Genomic DNA, 21,534 nt, shown 5'->3' with positions numbered 1-21,534 from the left:
GGAGAGAACCAACGTTGGCCACAGGGTAGCACCAAAAACGTTCCGTGAACACTGTAGTTAAGGCTGAGATAGTATCCACTGGAGATTTGTAATCGGTATTTTAACTCCTCAGTTTATACATGGAGGTGTGTTTTTTGCGTCTCTTGGAAGAGTCACTGTTAGAGTAATACAAGATTTATTTTTCTCTCACCAGTGTACTTTCTGTAAAATTTGCATTTCAGATATACTTGGAATTATTGCTCATGTTAGTTTGCAGCTGAATCCTTAGCAAGACTGTGGGTCTCTTTTTGATTATGAAAATCACTGAATGCAAATATGAATCAGCTGAGGCTTATTACAGACTGGAGGCTGAGCGAGGTTGTTTACACGGCACCTAACATCTGCCTGACACACAGCAGTGTAGAGAAGTCCACAGCTGGAGCCGATGATCACTGCTAGGAGCTCCAGCTGCTTGGCATTCATGATAAAGAAAAAAAGATGACTTGTATTTTTAAACAGCAGTTTCAGTTTCTTAAATATTAAAATATTTCATTAAATATTTTAATAAGAATTTATATTAATACTACCACATTCATATTAACTTTAGCAGAGGAGAGCCTGCTGTAAACAAAATTGTGGAATTATTTAAAACTTTAAACTTTTTTTACTTTTCAAAATAAAATAACAAAAAGTAAGGGTCAGAGAATTGTTAAAATCGGGTTTTTCAGAGAATAGAGTGATAGTTATGAGGTGCTGGGGGGTGGAGGAAATGGGGAGATGTTGATCAAAGGGTACAAAGTTCTAGTTACGAGTGCGTTCTGGGGATCTAATGTACAGCATAGTGACTGTAGTAAATAATATTGTATTATGTACTTTGAAGCTGCTAAAGAGAGTAGATCTAAAATGTTTTCACCACAAAAAAGAGATGGCAATTATGTGACATGATGGCGATGTTAGCTTAAACTATGGTGGTAATCATTGTGCAGTCTACAAGTATCCAGTTAACACATACACCTTAAACTTACACAATGTTGTATGTCAATTATAGCTCAACAAAGCTGGGAAAAAAATAAAAAAGAAAATTGGATTTTTATAAGTGTGAATTCCTAAACAGGAAGAAGTAGTAGAAAATGGATAGAATGGCTGAAATCAGAGGAGCAACTCTGATGAGAGTAAGGCTGAAGGGAGAAGCATAAGGTGTGGATAAAAGAAGAAACAAGTTATGAGAATTGGATGACAGTGGAGGAACTTATTGTTTGGCAAAAGGAAACCAGCTTCAAAAATGATTTTAAATTTGAATCTTACAGCTTAGTATTTCTTCTGCATGCCAAGAACAGTGTTTTGCACACTTGCAGAGACTTTCGTTTAAAATGAGTGGGCTGTTCCTTATCTCACTCATTTTACCTTCTGTATGCTGCATGCAGTGCCACGCCTTAGCTTGCAGAGCTCCCTCTGAAATTGACTGGGGTGGTAAGCTAGTATCATTTCCCCAGGGATTAGAACTGAATGGGAAAAAATGGATTCTGAATCATTAGTATGTGAAATATCGCTCATGGTAAGCACAGCTGTAACTATTAATCACTCAGGAAAAGAGTGTTCAATTAATGCAATAGTCTCTATTTGTATGCACATGCTAATAGCTTGTGTAGTAATTTGGCAGGCCTTTTCCTGGTTTTTGCAGCATATAAAAAAATACCTGAAATATGTGTGTTTTTAGACTTATTAGTGACTAGACTGTAGCCAGCATTCTCTGTGACTTTTATTAGGGTGAAGTGTGTGTACCAAAATACAGTGTACTTTGATTACTCATTTAGTAAATTCTCATTACTCATACTCATTTTCTGTTATTTTTATCATACTAAATATATTTTCTATTGTTAAGTAAAAACAGATGAGATTATTTTTTTAAAGGTAACTTTTTCTATTGCATTGCAAATCTGAACAACATGTACATGCATCACTATTACTGGAGGGGTTTATTGATTATTAGACTTAAAAACATTGATCAATGTTATTCACAGTTAAGGATTATAGTTACCTATGGGTGAAATATATTTGAGGTTTTTTAGCTCTGCAAGGCTTTTTATATTTGCTTTATGAACTGGACCTTTGGGGACAAAGTGGTCACCCTCCTGTCTATGGGACTGAATTCCTGTTTAACAAGTCAGGGGGACTTTAAGATTATTTCTGTAAAATTTGCAGTGTTAAAATAATTTAGGAATTTATCATTCTTTTATCACACTAACTCATGATGTAAGCCTTAAGGTGTTTGCTAACTGATATTCATTAAGGAACAGAGAGTACCAGTGACATTATTGCATTTTATTTTTATTTTTAAATTTTATTTATTTTATTTTTATTTTTTGCATTTTTGAAAAAGATTTTATTTATTTATTAGAGAGAGAGAGAGAAAACAAGCACGGGTAGGGGCAGAGGGAGAGGGAGAAGCAGACTCCCCGCTGAGCAGGGAGCCCAATGCCGGGCTCAACCCCAGGACCCCCAGGATCATGGCCTGAGCCAAAGGCAGACGGTTTACCGACTGAGCCACCCAGGCGCCCCAACATTATTGGATTTATGAACAAAGTACATGGAAAGGAGACAAACTAGATTTTTAGTGGCTAAGTTAGCTGCGATTTATAAAGAAATGAAAATCTGTTAAATTGAAAAAGCTTACCTTTCCCTCAGCCCTTTTCCTTTAATCTCTCATGTTATTTAAGGGTGTGTACAGATGTTTACAGTGCTCAAGTTTACGTTTGCATTATTTTAGGATTCTATGGGTTTTTTTTTTCATAAGTAGAGTTGAGTCATTGACCATTCATTGTGAGAGAAATTTACTATGCAAGGTAAAATAAAGAAGAGATTAAATCGCAGTAGAGGTGATTCTCTTCCTCTCTGAAGGATTCCAGGATAATTGGAGGGCAAACCCGGACGAGAATGAGCAAGCCCTTCTTTTGTAGGAATGAGAGGCTGTATGCGTCTTTAGTTGTTGTCTATTCAAATAGACAACAACTAGAAACAAATCCTTTCAGTTAGGAGGTAGGAACTCGAGGCATTATCTTTTAGAATAAAAAAGTAGCCATTTAAATGTAGTCACAACTTCTAGATATTGTAGTAGAGATTATTGTAGTTCTATGGAGAAGGGCTTCTCATACTTTAATGTGCATACAAATAACCTGGGTTTCTTTTGAGAAATACAGATTCTGATTAGGAAGGTCTAGGGTGGCACCAGAGTCTGCATTTTTTACAAACCCCTCAGTGGTATTTGTGCTACTGTCCCAAGGACACACTCTGAGTAGGAGGATTCTAGGACAGTACTTTCAAATAGAGTTTTCTGTAATCACAGAAAAATGTTCTATATCTGTGTGGTGCAATATGGTAGCCACTAACTACATATGGTATTGAGCACTGGATTTTCAATTTTATTTTATTTTAATTAATTTAAATTTAAGTAGCCATATGTGGCTGTGTGTAACATATTGGACAGCATAGCATTTAGAGTAAGTTAATCAGTTGAGAAATTTATTCTTAACGATAATAGCCCCTGTAGGGTCATGTTGAAATCTGGAACTGTGGACAAGATTGTCTCCTCTTAATTTTTACCACTTCCTGAACTTTGCAGTAGACAAGTGCATACAAATGGGAGTTACTGGATTGTAAGCTGACAGCAAGAGCCATGTTGGTCATGTTTGTTGCTTTGTTTTCCAGTGTTCAGCACATCCTTGGCTCACAGTAAATGTTGGCTGAGCAATTGGAAGAATTAGCTAGCTTAATGTTAGGAAGGACCCCCATGTTTCCAGCAGCCTTTTCAAGCCTATACTTGGGACTAGGGGACAGAAGGCTGATGGCAATGACATGTAGTATTTTGCTTGTGTTTTGGTAGGTTTCTTTTTGTTTCTGTTTTGAAGTTTTATTAAATGGTATCCTGATGGTTATAGGACATTCTTCATTTATTCACTGATCCAACAAATATATCCATTTTGCTAGGTACTGTTGTTCTGGGCTCTGGGGATATAATGATAAAGAAAGCAAAGTTCCAGCCTTTTGGAATTTATATTCTCATGGCAACAAAATAAAAACAGTACAAAACAAAAGCAAAAACCTCTTTCTAAAAATGACTAGGTCCAATTTCTAGGGAATATGTATGTGTAGAATTCATAATTAATGGTTCTTCTGGGGCTCTAGGCATAGACATGACAGTCATTCTCTTGGGAAACCGACATTCCTATTGCTCAGAATCCCTCATGATAAACCTTTTTTACTTGCTTCTCATTTCAGCTTCCTGTGTCCTAGTCTGCAGTAGACTTGCCAAATAGTTCTACTTTTTTCCTTCGACCATTTTCTTTTAAGGAGTTTGCTAGCCAGAATGGAAGAAAATCCATTTCATTTACTGGTCCTCAGGTAGGATCATTCTTAGAAGGCCACACTCTTTCTGAAACCCATCTTATGGAGCAGGCTCATTTCCTCATGATTTGAAGAAAAACAGGTTTTTTAAATGGAGGTATAATTGACATAACATTATATTAGTTTCAAGTGCAAAACTATTTGATATTTGTATATATTGCAAAATATTCACCATGAAAAGTCTAGTTAACATTCATCACCATATATAGTTATAATTTTTTTCTTGTGATGAGGGCTTTTAAGATCTGCTCTCTCAGCAACTTCGAAATATATGATACGGCATCGTTAATTATAGTCAGTATAAGCGCATTACATCTCCATGACTTATTTATTTTGTAACTGGAAGTTTGTGCCTATCGATCCCCGTCACCCGTTTCACCCAACCCCCACCCCCTGGCTCTGGTAGCCACCAATCAGATCTCTGTGAGCTTGGATGTTGTTGTTGCTGTTTTTAGATTTCCACCTATAAATGAGATCATATAGTATTTGTCTTTATCTGGCTGACTTATTTCACTTAGCATAATGCCCTCAAGTTCTATCCATGTTATTGCAGGTGGCAGGATTTCCTTCTTTTTTATGACTGAATAATATTTCAGTGTGTGTGTGTGTATGGGTGAGCACGTGCGTGATTTTCTTTATTCATTCATCCATTGACGTACACTTGGGCTGTTTGCGTGTCTTGGCTATTGTAAATAATGCTGTAGTGAACATGGGGGTGCCTGTCTTTTCAAATTAGTGTGTTTTCATTTTCTTTGGATATATTCCCAGAAGTGGAATTGCTGGATCATATGATAGTACTATTTTTAATTTTTTGAGGTGCCACCATACTGTTTTCCATAGTGGCTGCACCGATTTATAGTCCCACCAACAGTGCACAAGGGTTCCCTTTCTTCCACATCCTAACACTTGTTGTTTTTGTGTTTTTGATACTGGCCATTCTAAGGGGTATGAGGTGATATTGCGGTTTTGATTTGCATTTCCCTGATGATGAATGATGTTGAACATCTTTTCATTTACCTGTATGTGTATCTGTATGTCTTATTTGAAAAAAAGTCTTTTCAGAACTTCTCCCTGTTTTAAATTAGATTTTTTTTCTGCTATTGAGTTATATGAGTTCTTTATATATTTTGGATATTAACTTTATCAGATATATGATTTTCAAGTATTTCTCCCAATCAGTAGGGTGCCTTTTCATTTTATGGATGGTTTCCTTAGCCAAACAAAAAGCTTTTTAGTTTTATGTGGAAGTTTTTTTGTTTTTTTTTTTCTATTCCGTTTTGTTTTATTTCAGTCCTGTCCCTGTTTCCCAGAAGTGGATGGCTATTTAATATACAACCCAAAGCACTCTTGAAATTGATCTTGTTAACATTCAAAAGTATCCCATTTCTTTCTCAATATGTTAAGTTAAAAAAAACATTTAAAAAATTACTGGGTTTAGTTCATCACAGGAAAAGCATCTTTACTAAACAACAGGAAAAAATTTGTTAGGGATCTGACCAAATATACAAAGTGGCAGGTAAGATTCCTATTAGAAAAAGATGATTCCTAAAGGAATATAAATAGATACCCCCAAAGTATATGAAAAGCTCTTCTCTCTCCCCTCCTCTCCTTCCTACACACTTGACACTACATTTTCATTCCTTTAAGGGGAAAAATAAATGCAGGAAAGCTATGAACTCTTATTAATTCAGATTCTACTAGTGTGTGGTGTATATTTAGGTAAGTGCTAAAGTTCTTTTTTTATCCTTTGCAAATCCCTTTGTCACAGATATGAAACCAAATTTGGGCAAGACTAATTCAGTAAGACTTTCTGGAAGAGAAATAGCTATTTCAATATTCACTTGGATTCTTATATTAGTAATAGATAGAGACTGACAAAGGTGAAGGAAAAGCTTTAACAAGATGTAAGAGCCCACGGCAGCTGGCACGGGCTGGGCAGCAGCTTTGTGGGGGCATGTTCAAGTTAGAGGGGGCAGGGCGGAGGGCATGAGGTGATACTGGATGTGGATACTGGCTGGAGTGGGAGATGCAGGAGCCTTGCATCTTTGTTCTGTCCCTTCTGTCTTTGCCCAGGCTCACCCCGTGCTATTGCCAGTGGCCTGTCTTGTTACTCCTGAGTCTGTTTAGGCTCATTTCTCCCCTGTATATCCCTTCAGATGCTACCAGAATAAACTTTTCTAACATGCTGAACAGACTTTTCATGCTTTGGCAATATTCACTTTTGAATCCCCTGTTTTTAGTACACAGCAGGTAATTAATAAAAGTTTGTTGAATTTGAAGGAATTTTGGAAATAATAGGCATTTAATGAGAAGTATCTAATGGTTCTGTTTCAAGAGGGAACAGAAAAAAAATCTTACAGTAAAAGAAGAATTTGGTCTTTAAAAAAAAAAATCACCCTAATAAATAGTCCCAATTTTTAAAAATAAGGAACAAGTCAGAAATTCTGAATAAAAGTCAGGATTAATATCTTAAGAAGCTTTGTTTGTTGTTAAATACAGTTTAAGTAGTGACCTGAAATGTAAGCAGCAAAAATAAACTACTCTTGCATTCTAACAAAGAAATGCCTTATTTGAAAGGAAAGATTTGATGCTGTGCTGTGTCCTGTGACGAGCGCTCTAACAAAGAGCCATGTGATATTTAGGGCTATTTTTACTCAGAAGCTACAACTGGAAGATTTTTCATTCTTCATTGTGTCTGGTAATATTATTGCTGTCAGAAATAAAGGTCTGACAACTCAGAGGCCTTAGTTTTTCCCAGGAATTTACTCCTGAGAAACAAAAGACTAGGAATCTAGTCCTGACTTGTAATTCTCGCATAATACATGGTTGAACATTGTTCCATTTACCTTGGTCAAGTCAGTTTGCCTCTCAGAACATTGATTTCTCTTGGTCTATGCTAGTCCTTATTTAGTTAGAAAGTAAACAAAACTTATTAGACTCGTACTTATTAGAACAGTAAACTTAGAACAGGAGAACTGACTGTAATGGTAAAGCAAGCTATTCGTCGTGCAGGGTTTTGGTTTTGTCCTTCCCCCTTTTGTCTCACTTTCTTTGACCAGTTGCGAAGTTGTTATATCAAGATATCACAAGCTGTTGCCCACAACGGAGCGATTTGCCATCTCCTTTATGTGCTACATTTTAATGAAAAGTATTAAAAATAGGGTGGCGAGATTATTTAATTCCTTTGAGGCCTCTTTTCTTGATTTCTTTGTCGTCACTTGTCTTTGGGCTCGTGTGCCGGTGTTTATTTTAGTGGGTGTTTTACAGATGGCAATTTAAACTGTTAGAGCAAAGTGGACTCCTGAATGATAAAGTGTAATTTTTCTTCCCTTTGTTGAACGGGTTTCCCTATAGTATGTTAAATATATGTAGGCTTCAATGGTCACTATGGGCAGTTTTGTTAAAGCACTTCAGATAGGTTAAAAAATTGTAGCTTTTTGTAGCTTTAAATTATGAGCTAAGATCATGTCCACTTATTTCATGTTTTTGTACTATATGTAATGTGCAGCTAAAATTCTCTTGACATCTGTAAGGGGAGAGGTGACTTCTTGCAAGGGCTAGTGATTAAGGGAAGACTTAATTAGAGAAAGGGAATTTGAGTTAGGTCTTGAAGGATGAAAACAATCTGGTCATTTAGAGATGGGAAGAAAAACTACGTCTTATGGGGAAAGGAGATTGAGCAGAGGCAAAGGCATGTATATAGTTAACTTTATTTCCAGTGTATATTTGAGAGTACCTTTTCAAGGTATTCATGTGCTGTACCCCTCCTTCAGTTAGAGAAGCAGTAGTATAACATATTTGAAAAGAGTTGAGCAAGAGAAACAGAGTAGTTTGGGGAAGATAGATTGGGACTGGTTTATGGGTCCTGACTTCTAAATCAAGGATTTGGACTTCAGACTTTATTCTGTAGGCAGTGTGAAACTACTGAAAGCAACATAATTTTTGGTTTAGGAACAAAAGGGAAAATGAGGCTGGGCATTGGATAACGATTTCAGGAGATTTTTAAATTTTAGGGAAAAGATTGAAGACACACATGTTAGGGTACCTTACTACCAATAAACGTGGAGGGGTGGGGAGGGATGTAAAGCATAGTAGAGGTAGGAATAGAAAGCTGATTTTTTATTTGTTGTGTCATGTTGGTGGAGTACACCATTCAGTTGAGCCTGGTTTCTCACCTAACTATGTTAGGTGGCTGAATTAATTCTTAAATCTCTTCAACCTTTGAAATTGTATATTCTTCTGTCCTTAAATTTTTGTAAAGGTATCTAGCTTAGAGAAATAATGAAAAGTATTTAAAATCGAAAGGAAATATTTCCTACGTGGACTAAGTACTTCTCTATGCATTTTAAGCCCTTTTACTATGTTAAAGAAAGAAATATGTCTTTTTGGATTATTCACTTTTTTCTTTCATTGCATATTAACAATAAATTTATAGCTTTAAAGTGCTGAAGAAACTGATTAGTGGAGAGAAAACTGTTAAGAGCTCAAAAAAAGTATAAACTGTGAAAAATGTTTTTAAAAAGTGTAAAAAGGATATAAACAGATGCCCATATAGGATATTTCCCAATTCATTTTGTGAAGCCAGCATTACCCTAATACCAAAGCCAAATGAAGGTAATACAAGACAACTGCAGACAATATTTCTCACCAAAAATATGAGAAACCTGAATCTAGCAACATATAAAAGGGTTATACACTCTGACCAAGTGAGATTTATTTCAGGGATGCAAAGTTGGTTCAGTATATAAAAATCAATCAATGCAATATACCATGTTACTAGAAAAAAAATATGAAATCCGCATGAGCATCTCAGTTAACAGAGAAAAAGCATTTGACAAAATTTGACACCATTTCATGATAAAAACACTTGACAAACTAGAAATAGAAGGGATCTTCTTCAGCCTGATAGAAGGGATTTGTGAAAAATCCACAGCTAACATTATACTTAATGGTAAGAGACTGAAAACTTTCTCCTAAGTTTAGGAACAAGACAAGGTTGTCTGCTCTCACCACCACCACCACCACCACCACCACTTCTTCTTTCTTCTTCTTCTTCTCCTCCTCCTCCTCCTTCTTCTTCTTCCTTTAAAATTTTTATTTATTTATTTGAGAGAGAGAGAGCACGAGCGCGGGGGGGGGGGGAGGAGAGGGGTAAAGGGAGAAGCGGACTCCCTACTGAGTAGGGAGCCTGATTTGGAGCTCCGTCCCAGGACCCTGAGATCATGACCTGAGCTGAAGGCAGCTGCTTAACTGACTGAGCCACCCAGGTACCCCTGCTCTTAACGCTTCTAATCAACGTTGTACTAGGGGTTTAGCCAGGGCAGTTAGGCAAGAAAAAGAAATAAAAGGTGTCCAGATATGAAAGAAAAAGTGAAACTATTTATTTTCATAGATGACATGATTTTGTATGTAGGAAAGCCTAAGAAATCCAAAAAAAAATCTATTAGAACCTATAAGTTCAGCAAGGTTGCAGGATATAAATTCAATGTACAGTAACCAATTGTATTTCTCTGTGCTATCAATGAATAATCTGAGAATGCAATTTTAAAATGACAGTTCTACTTATAATACTATCAAAAAGAATAAACTACTAAGAGGGATAAATTTAACAAAAGTAATGCAAAATTTGTACATTATAAAATTATAAAAAATTACTAAGAGAAATTAAAGAAAATTAAATAAATGGAAAGACCGCCTGTGGCATAGATCCAAAGATGTACTAGTAAGATTGTTAAGATTCCAGTACTCTACAGATTCACCCAAGTCTCTCAAAATTTCAGCTGTCTGACAAGCTGATCCTAAAATTCATATAGGAAATGCAAGGGGCCCAGAGTAGTCAAACAACTTGGAAAAGGATGAACAAAGTAGGACTCACACTTCCTGATTTTACTTTCTACAGAGTTATAATCATGATGGTGTAATACCAGCTACAAGACAGGCTTCTAGCTCAATGGAATAGATTTGAGAGTTCAGAAGTAAACCTTTACTCTTAGTCAGTTGATTTTCTACAAGGGTATCAACGCAGTTCAGTGGGGGTGGGAATAGTTTTTTCAACAGATAGTGTTGGGACAACTGGATATCCACATGAAAAATGAAGTTGGAACTCTGCCTCACACCATATACAAAAATTAACTCAGGATGGATCAGAGATCTAAATATGATAGCTAACTCTGTAAAACTCTTGGGAGAAGACATAGGAATAAATTTTTGTGATCTTGGACAATAATTTGTTTGGACATATAACATTTGGCCATATAACACCAAAAGCACAAGCAACAACAACAAAAAAGTAGATAAGTTGGATTTTATCAAAATTAAAAGCCTTTGTGCTTCAAAAGACACTATCAACTAAGGGAAAAGACAACCCACAGAATGGGAGAAAATACTTGCAAAGTATATATCTGATAAAGAAATTCTGTCAAGGTTATATAAAGAGCTCTTAAAACTCAAAAATAAAAGATAAGTAACTGAATTATAAAATGGGCGAAGGGTCTGAACAGATATGTCTCTAAAGAAAATGGACAAATGACCAATTTATATATGACAAGATGCTCAATATCAGTTACTAGAGAAATGCAAATCAAAACCACAGTGAGATAATTTCATTCCCACCAGGACAGCTAGAATTAAAAAAAAGATGGGCAATAATGATGCTCTCCGACTTTGCTGGTAGGAATGTAAAATGGTGCAGTTTCTCAAACACTAAACATAGGATAACCATGAGACCCAGAAATGGCACTCATAGGGAATTGAAAATAAATATAGACACAAAAACTTGTACACAAATGTTTATTATTCCTAATAGCCCAAAAGTAGAAACAACACAAATGTCCATCAACTGATGAATGGACAAAGAAACTATGATACATTCATACAGTGAAATATTATTTGGCAATAAAAAGAAATGAAGTTCTGATACATGCCACAATGTGGATAAACCTTGGAAACATTGTGCTAAGTGAAAAAAGCCAGACACAAAATGCCACATATTATATGATTCCATTTTTATGACCTGTCCAGAATACACAAATCTTTAGAGACTGAAAGTAGATTGCTCATTACCAGGGGCTGAGGAGACAGGGCAATGAGGAGTGACAGCTGATGGATATGCGTTTTTTTGGGTAGGTGGTGAAATGTTCTGGAATTAGATAGTGGTAATGGTATAATTTAGTGACCATATTACAAACCACTGAATCTTCAAAGAGGAAAAAATGTCAATATGCCACCCTAGTAAGAGGGATCTTATTGTTTTTAATTCTCTTTGTTTCAAATTCAGGATTTGAAGACATGCTCTCTCTTCAGATTTCAGCAAGCCAAATTCTCATAGTGCTGCTTTATGAAGGTATTATAAGTACTGCCATCACAGAGAAGTGCTTGTTGGATTCCATCCATACCTTATTCAAATTAATTTTAAAAATGTATTTCAAATTATTTTAAAAATGGAATATTAGCTAGTATACACTCAGATATATAACTATTCATTGTATTTTGCATACTGTGGGATACCATATGTTAATTCATGTTTCCAAATTAACCTCATTTTGTGCATGCCTTGGAATCAAGTCTTTCATGTCATTTTAGTGTATATATTCAGATATTCATCTAATATTTCACTAAGTAGGTAGGTTGTAGTTCACAGCGCTTTAAAAATAACAACACAACAACCAATGTCCTCTTTCATAAAGTCGTCAGAGTGAGTACACTGCCTTTCTAGTGTAGATGAGGAATTTCGTGACACAAAGCAACCAGAACCAAATTCAGAAGGAAATTGGATTATCAGAGCTGATATAACTGTAACTGTTACCTAGAAACTCCCAATTTAAATTTTTCTTCATCAGAACGTTTTCGTTGTTCTCACTGACTACCATTTTAATAAGAAAATATTGTAAATTTGGTTCATTGCAGTAAATATATACTAATTATCGTTTTTACTTCTTCGTATATTGGGGTTCTGCATAACACGCCATTTAAGTTTTATGCAGCTGGGATCCTGGAAATTTTTTTTAACACATTAAGTATCCTATTCCATTTTGACTTCACTCTCATTCTCCAAGGATGTTCTGAAAGCCTTTTTTCCCCATAGAAATCCGCTAGTGAAGGAGAGGCTTCCAGCTGAAAAAGTATTTATTGACTTTAAATAGATCATATCTGTTTCAGAGATTGCACTGTACAAATGCTGTTGGCTGGATCATTAAGGCTATTTGTTTTTATGCCCAATATAAATATTCTAGTTACTACTTCATGAGTATAGTATACGGAAAATGATCCGTAAAATATTTTAATCTCTTTTTGCATATGCAGCAACAGAGTTGCATGTGTGGGACTTTATCAAAGGCAGGGTGAAATATGGTATGTATCATCAGATGCCTCCTTCTGTACTAAAACCTTTATCCTCATGTAAGCTAAGTGGAAAGGCCACTGGCAAAGTGATGAGAAGAATGTGTTGCAGGGCGGCTGAGGGGCAGGAGACAGTGAAAGAATCAAATAAGGATTATTGAGTACCTGATACGTGTGGTGATTATTTATTTATTAATACACACTGGAACCTGTTGTTCAAAACAAGTTATGTGTCCATTTTATTCTGTTCGCAGGTGATCATGGAGGAAGCACTTTACTCCCACCGAATGTCACAAATGAATTTCCAGAATATGGGACCATGGAGGAAAGTGGAGAAGGCCTAAGAACTTCTCTTGGGTTTGATACAGAGTCTCTGCCAGGCGGCCCACAAGGGCAGCAGGGGGTCCAGTTTCTTGATGGCCACCACTCTGAGCCTCACAGTGTTACAGAAGGACCAAAAGATGTCAGAGAGTCCGTCTCTCAAAGTCACCTCAAGGAACAAAGTTTACAACCTATTGACTCTTTGATTTCAACTCTGAAAGCCACAGAAGCCAGAATAGCTTCAGGAACATTACAGGCTACAAAGGTACTGGACAAAGATGCTATTTCTAGCTTTTCAGTTCCGCGGGTGGAGAAGGAGTCGGACACTGCCCCTCATAAAACAAAGAGACAGAGAGCCAACAAATTATTTCCTACTGGCCAAGAAAAAGGACCAGCTACACCTCTTTCAGCTGAAGCTACGACTGAGGAGAATTCTCATTTGAGCATCCAGAAGGATCGGACTGTGCTGTTAACTGGAGAAGCTCAGGCAGAGCTTTCCAAGATAACCGATAATGGTACAAAGGGGGCTCTTTATGTGCGGGAGCCAGCTTGTTCAGGGTCCTCCCTGGGGAGCCCAGCAGCGACCCATACGTCTGTGGGCAGTGTTGGTTTTTTGAGGGAGAGAAGGTCCGATCAAGGTAGCTCCACAGGACGCCCCAGCCGGGTCAAACACGTGGAATTTCAAGGGGTGGAAATATTGTGGACAGGAGGGGAGAAAAGAGAGACACGGCACCCTGTGGATTTTGAGGTCCCATTGGAAAGGACGACCTCTCCTGAAAGCAGAGAGTTTTCCAAACTGTCAAGCCATCTCATCTCATCTGCCGGTGTGTATAATTCAGTTGGTTTAACTGAGAACGTTTGGGATGAAACCTGGAGCGCTTCATCAGAGAAGCCAGGCACTAGCTCAGGGACGTTTTCCCCTCTGCCTCTTGTTGACAGTGGAGAGGATGAAGTCTTCCTCAAGGAAAACAAAGGACATCCTGAGAAGAAACCGGAACTGGAGAGAGAGAAGGAAAGGTGAGCTCCCATAGTCATCCTGCTCTCTGTGATGCCTGGTACACATTATAGGAAACTGTTATCCTCTGCTTGGCGATGAGAACTCAACACAGTGTCCTGGGTCCTTGTTATCATAGAGTGGAAGAGAAGTTACTGTAAGCTGGATTCCTTTTAAGTCCCTAAGATATTAAAGTGCTCTTGTTATAAAGCTGTCCATTAGGTATAGACCAGGGAAGCAGAGTTACGGAAAAACCGTGAACCCATCTTTTCTCACATTTTTTTATATTTGACAGGGTTCAAGTTTTCCAGCCTCAAGGTAGCTGCATATACAATACCCCAGTTATCTTTAATAATAGGAAAAGATTTGGACTCTTGACATATCCTGTAGTCATGGTATCTTATCTTAGGCACTTCTTCTGGATGCAGCACCAGTGCCTGCACACAAGCTGCAGACATGTGTGAACACAGAGGTTTTGGGTGTGGGCTGCCTCAATTTCCTAGGTTTCAAAAGGAGGCCAGGAGGTCAGAAGTAGCCTTTATAATTCAGTTGTTCCACGGCATTCACGTAAGACTCCCTTCTCACAAGTAGCACGTGTTTTGATTTTGGGCCTGATAAATCAACTTCTATATATGGTATTTCCTGATCTTTTCACACATTTCTGATATCTGCACCAGCTTAGAGCCCAGAAAAATGGAAGACAGGACCTATCTTTCTTCACTTCTCTTGATTGCAGTCTTGACCATACAGTGCTCCTTTTGGCAAAGTCATTTGTTGTGTACTGTCATTTCCAATTTGTACCATCTTTTCTTCCATCAGTCCTCAGAACGTCACATTTTACAGTTTATGTGGGAGAACATCTGTGTCGAGGCCGAAGAGTTATTGTGTTTGGTGTAAGGAAATGCCTTCCCCTCTGCAGTTAATTAACAAATCCACCTGGAGTGGTGCTCCTCTAGGATGGCTGTCAGGACTCCTCCTCTCTACTCCTTCCTCCACAACCCCTAATACAGAAAATCTCTAGACCTCCCTCAAAAGCAGCCTTGATATGTGGCACATGGCTCAGTAATTACATTCCCCCTGGAATATGCACTTTTGCATATTATTAATTCATTCTTCCTTTCCCCTCTCTCTGTCTCCTTCCACAAATAGCGTTTGATTGTCTACAATCTTCTTAACCCTGCCAGATGCTGGACATAAAAGAATATTCAAAATAGATAATGGCCTGTGGTCACTGCTTTCATAGAGTTTACTGCTGAAGATAAAAACTGACCATATAAACACATGAATAATTATAGAATCATAAATAGTGGTAGGTTCTGTGAAGGAGAAGAGAGACATACTAGAAGAAATAATTTAAATTCAGTTGATGGCTCTGAGAAGACCTTTCTGTGGAAATGATAAGTAGACTGAGACTTGAGAAATTAACATGAGTTAACCAGGTAGAGTACGGGGAGGAAGAATATTCCAGGGAGGGAGGGAACAGCGTGTGTAAAGGAACAACAACATTCAAGGAGGGCTGCTGGATTGCCTAACCACGTGCGCTTCCTAGAGTTGTGCGAAACTAAGGCTTTATGGCAAGTGTGACAGCGGTGTGGCTGGAGCACAAGGAGGCTGAGGGAGGGGTGGGAAGAGCGTGGAGGGGTAGGGAGGAGCTTCCTCGTCGGAACTCCCATTTTATTCCATAAGCAGTGAGAAGCTATTTAGGGATATAAACCCAGAATACTATTTGGTACATGGTAGACCTTTGTAATTTAAAAACAACAGAGACAACTGTATTGTTGATAGGGAGTCCTCCTAACACCTAGGGATAGGGATACGTATGAGGTAGTTTTCTTTCTGTATTTATTGTATTCCTATTTATAGGAATCTGAGGCTCAGAGGTTAAGTAAAGTTTTCTAAAGTGACGTAGCTGGTAATTGGGACATGCAGCACTCAACTCCAGGGTTTTCTAACTCTTGACCTCTTGCTTTTTATTTAGTTATCCTAATGTTCATTTTTAATATTTGAACAAAATGCTGCATACTAATTAGTTGGTGCTCCACCCATATATATTAAATTGTAAGTTGTTTATAGGTTTTCACTGTTTTGGTTAGCCTTGAAATTAACATGTTTGTTGCCTTTAAAGAAAACTTTAGTAAAGATCATTCACAGTCTCTCTGATTTTGGGCTTGAAATCTCTGCAGTGCTGCCTTGTTGTCAGCAGGGGGCGGCCCTTGGATTCTAATGTATTCATCCTCTTGAGGGCCTTTGGTCTTTTTTAAATCAGAAAGTGTTAATAGACTGTTGAAAGTTTAGTGTATTTTTACTCCGTTAAGTTTACACAATATATTTATCTGTGTCCATTAAAATTGAGAATGACAGTAGCTGTTAATACTTTGAATTATTATTTGGAGTTTAGTTGGTTAAAATGAAAATTTAATATTTTATTCAAATACTCATTAGACCAGATATAGTCACATACTGGGAAACCAGTTTGAGACTATATAAATTATTTAGAGGGTAGTGTAGCACACGTATGCCAAGAGGTTTGTCAACCCGAATATGTTTCTGTGATACCTTCCTTTCCAAATATATTAAAATGTAAGCCCAAAGATTATACTTGTTAGCTTTAAGAATATTATCTTTTTTATATGGTAGAAGGGGAAAAATAAAAAGAATATTAACCTAATTTTGAAATTCTTTATTCGTATTTCCTTTCCAGGATTCTTGAGCAAGAGGAGAACTTTAGGGGAGGAGATGATGATGTCCTTGGGCCTGGGTATGCAGAGGACTCCACTGATGTATACAGCTCCCAGTTTGAAACCATTTTGGACAACACTTCCCTATACTACAGTGCTGAGTCCTTGGAAACGTTATATTCAGAACCCGATAGCTACTTTAGCTTTGAAATGCCCCTCACTCCAATGATACAGCAGCGCATTAAAGAAGGCAGTCAGTTCCTGGAGAGGACATCGGTGGCAGGACAGCCAGACGTCCTGAGCATCTCAGCAGATGGTGGAATAGTGATGGGCTATTCTGGTGGGATCACCAACGGGCTGAATGACACCAGTGACTCCGTCTACATGAAAGGCACACCAGAGATTGCTTTCTGGGGAAGGTACTAGCTCTATTCTCATTAATTTCATGTGGTGGTTTTTGTATCATTTTCTCTTTGGGAGATCTGAGTGTAGAATATATCTAAGCAGCATTTGGCCAATTTCTGTGGCTGTAAGTGCATGATGGGAGTAGAAAATAATTTAGGTTTTTGGGACAAGCAGAGTACACCTTAGCAGTTTGTCAAATTGGCAAGCTGTGGTTATTGTATTTGGTGATATTTCCTGGATTACCATATGTAAATTGGATCTGGAGCAAATATTTGTGGGTGAGGAGCAGGTGTTGGCTCCTGTGGTGCAGCTCTGGTAGCAGTGGTGTGGTGCTGTGAGGAGAGCACTGAGAGGTGTTGACTTTAGTTTTGGCACTGATATGGGTGGATGACTTGAAGCGGGTTGCTTGACTAGGTCAGAAATTCCTTCATCGCAAATTGAGGGTGTTGGGTTAGGTGGTCACCAGAGTCTCTTCCAGGCCTTTGCTCGGTGAGGTCCTGTTCTGTCAGGCATTCTTCCTGTCCCTGAGATGGTGGGGGAAGGATCTGATTATATGAATGCTTGATAGAACCCATGCTTGGTCAAGGCTATAAATATTTCCTCTCTCTACTTTAGGATTTAAGTCTATCTGGGAGATAAGATGACAGACTACATTGTTTGTATGTGGCATATCTGTCATTAGGTGATTCCCTGTCTATTTATGGATTAGCCAGCATTTTATTTCTTCTTGCTCATCATCCCCAGGTCATTTACCTGTCCTTTAGCATCTTTATCAATGGGCTGGGAATACTAAACTTAAAATGATTTTGTGAATTTAGTTTTCATATAATTTTCCTGAATCAAAGTGTGTCAGTGTGTGTGTGTGTTGGGAGAAATGGAGGGGAGGTTAAATGGGGATAAACCACTTTAAAGCTGTATAAAAAAGTGTCAGTGCTTTTTTTATGTCAGTATTCATGTTTCAGGTTTTCAATGAACCTCTCTTTGTGAGCAGTCCGTCTTAATGTTGAGCATTTTCTAGATTTCACTGGATGAGCACATTCAAGATTGGCACGTTAAAGCATTGTAGCTATGCATGTCCACGTGAAGTGGACCATGGGTGTTGATTGTCTTCTTGGGTCACTAGTGAGATATATTAGAAAACACCAGTCTCAAAAGCAGAAGACCTTGGTCTGAAATACTTGGCCAAGCCACTTATTTTCTCTGATACCCACTTTATTTATTGGCAAAATGGGGTTAAAAATATCCAGTATGCTATGTGGCTATATTAAAGAGTTTATATAGATTTAAAGCAACTAGCATAGTGCCTGGTACAAAGTAGGAGCTTGAGTAAAGCTGTTGTGACTCAGAATTGGTGTGGCTGCTAAGTCCACATTGAGACTTCCTGTATCTCTTAGAGGGGCTGTGTCCCTGAGAGGGAGGGTGTCTCTGGAGGGGATCTTTGAGGGGAAGGTGTTTCTGAGGAAGGTGGTCCTCCCCTCAGAGGGGGGGACCTTTTTGCTTTACTCTTTTGTCCTTTTGTTTCACCATCACCTCTGATAACTAAGTTGTGATAAAATGCAATAGTATAGGCATGTAGATAATTTTATTAAAATTTCAGTTCAACTTTCTGGGGTGAGTTGAAGTTGTTTAAATTATGGGCCCCAAAAATAGGTTGGAGAGCTGAGGGGTTTTGTGGCTGAGAGGCTTTGTTGTAGAAGTTACAGGAAGGGTAAGTAACTTACAAGAAGAGGTGAACATCAGCAAGTCAGATCAGGAAGGAATTAGGTGAAAGGTTTATCAAATATACGTATGGTCTGCTTACTTAGAATAGGAAGTGGTCATCACTGGGGCCAGCGTGGGTGCTAGTCATTATTAGTAGGGCAGAGTTAGATAGTTAAGAAAGAATATTAAGGTAGGTTACAGTATTTTAGCATCTCAGATTTAGGTAGCACGGAGTATACTGAATATATTCAGGCCGTGTCAAGACAAAGCTTCATTTACCTGCATTGTAAAACCATGAGATCTTGGCCAGTAGTAAGACAAACCAAGAAACAGACTGTTAACTATAGAGAACAATCTGATGGTTACCAGAGGGGAGGGGGGTGGAGGGATGGGTGAGATGGGGAATAAGGAGTGCAACAGCATTTTCATAACAACCCCCCCCATACTAAGTGTTAATACCATGCACATGAATGCAAGAAGGACTGTCCTTTTGTCTGTTGCACACAGTTTATTTCGCAATATAATTGAGAGAAGAAATGAGTTGGTGCTTTACCATTCTATACAGTGGTTGAGTCTTCTTGAATTTTCTTATATATAGTAATTATAATGCTCGCATGATTTACACTAGAATTGCTTTTTCTCATTTCAAGTTTGATATAGAAGAAAGAAAAGAATGCTTCTTCTCTATTAACATTAGCATGATCTAAGGGAGTGATTATCCCTGTTTTTTTGTCTAAAACCAATTTTATCAGAGAAACAAATCAACAATTTCTACATCTGCAAGGCAAGACTTTGGCTTAAGCCAGTATGTATAGATAGACGTGTGTGGGGGTGTGTACCTGTGTGCACGCAGGAGCCAATTCCTATCGTACAGGGGTAATAATTTGGAGAACGCCCACAGAGTTCACTATAGAAAAAAATCTTCTCACCGTGTCAGAAAGTCATTGTGATACATTATAAGCTTGCATTATTTCAAGAATCTGAAATTTATTCTTAATATTTTTCTTCTGAATATTATTTATCTGAATATTGTTTTCTTCTCACTCTTTTTTTTTTTTTTAAGATTTTATTTATTTATTTATTCGACAGAGATAGAGACAGCCAGCGAGAGAGGGAACACAAGCAGGGGGAGTGGGAGAGAAAGAAGCAGGCTCACAGCGGAAGAGCCTGATGTGGGGCTCGATCCCATAACGCCGGGATCACGCCCTGAGCCGAAGGCAGACGCTTAACCGCTGTGCTACCCAGGCGCCCCTCTTCTCACTCTTAAATATAAATGTTTAAAGTCTTGAAAATACAAATAAAAATATGAATATAATGAACTTGTTTTTCCCGTTAAAAAAAGGCATGAGTCACCAGCAATGACAACAAAAAGAATCCAAACAAAACCCCCCTCCCCCAAAACAAACAAAAAAACAGAGAGAGAGAAAACAGGTATTTAAATCAACTGGTTTTTAACAAAAAATATATATTATTTGTATTGTATGGATGGGTGAGATAGGGATTAAGGAATGCACTTAGATGGTGAGCAGTGGGTGGTGTATGGAAGTGTTGAATCGCTATATTGTACACTTGAAACTAATATTACACTGCATGTTAATTAACTGGAATTTAAATTAAAACTTTTAAAAAAATAAGGTGGAATTCTAGTACTGCTTCTAGTAATGAGAAGCATCTTAGAGCTGTTCCAACAAATATTCTCTCCGAGCTCTTGCACTCTTCCACGTGATTCCTGACTAGTGGTCATTCTACCCTTCCTTGACCCATGCCGGTGACTTGGGCGGATCTATTTGTGTTCCTTGAGTTGGCATAAGATAATAAATGGTTATAGGTGGAGGAGGTTTTGTTTTATGATAGGTGTCTCTATTCAGGGTTAAAAAAATAGAGTGGGCTCAATGATCCTAAGAAATTTTATAGAAACTGGAATAACTGTTATGTTTTTCTTTACCCTCTCTGCCTTATTGGTACCAGCAGAATTGTAGGTTGAAGAATTATCACATTTTTCAACTCGAATGGGCCTTACGTAATCTTTCCTGTTTTTACAGTAAAGAATCTGATTCCCAGTTTGGTGGGATGGATTTACCTGGTGAGAGATCCTGTACCAGAATTCAAATGGTCTGACTCCTAGACCAGATACATTCACTGTTCTAGGCTGCCTGGTCTCTTTATTCTTTTTCTAAATCTAATTTCTCTCATTCGTTAAGTCTATAGAACCAGGAGTCTGAGTTGGTAATTGTAGGACTTGGTGGTGGTGGTGGTGGTGGTGTGTATGTTTAATTTGAGAAGAAATTTACCAAATTGATAATGAACATGTTTCCATAAATTTTTAAAGTAATCAGTGAGCAGGCTTTTAAACATTTCTTCTACATTAAAACATTCTTCTGCAGAGGTAAGGAAGTAGACTATTGAGCCTGTTAAGGAAATACAGACTAGAATGCTGACTGCACAATGGTCAACCTGATTGACTTCCCTCATCCAAGCACTGAGGGTCAAAGTGTTAGGATTCAAGGGAAAAAATATTTTCCAATTTTATTAATAAATACTGTGACGTTTACATAAGGAAAGTGCCAAATAAAGCAAGTGCACATACCTAGTATTTTGTCTCTATTCACCAGCCTCGCTGCTCCATTGGCAGAGGACTGGGGGGTCTGACCATATTATAAAGGGAATCTGAAGAAGGCTCCAAGGAAAGGGGATTATATGACTAATGAGACAACTATC

The 21,534-nt window shown here is 37.9% G+C and overlaps 1 protein-coding gene across 6 annotated transcripts in view; it reads left to right on the top strand.

Moving 5' to 3' along the window:
• The window catches only part of PSD3 (pleckstrin and Sec7 domain containing 3), a 744,476-nt gene that overhangs the window by 292,294 nt on the left and 430,648 nt on the right, over positions 1 to 21,534 (top strand). For 4 of the 6 annotated variants that reach the window (XM_034647649.1, XM_034647651.1, XM_034647654.1 and 1 more), the window contains 3 exons: positions 11,657 to 11,722; positions 12,972 to 14,055; positions 16,734 to 17,129. In XM_034647649.1, the coding sequence (XP_034503540.1) occupies positions 11,657 to 11,722; positions 12,972 to 14,055; positions 16,734 to 17,129 (1,546 nt within the window). The remainder of the gene's footprint in view (positions 1 to 11,656; positions 11,723 to 12,971; positions 14,056 to 16,733; positions 17,130 to 21,534) is intronic. The other 2 variants (XM_034647652.1, XM_019803854.2) reach the window with 1 other exon arrangement.

The sequence above is a fragment of the Ailuropoda melanoleuca genome, chromosome 18 (assembly GCF_002007445.2).
Source record: "Ailuropoda melanoleuca isolate Jingjing chromosome 18, ASM200744v2, whole genome shotgun sequence".
NCBI classification, from domain to species: Eukaryota; Metazoa; Chordata; class Mammalia; order Carnivora; family Ursidae; genus Ailuropoda; species Ailuropoda melanoleuca.
Note: the sequence above shows the minus strand (reverse complement) of the source record. Positions and strands in the feature narration are given on the sequence as shown.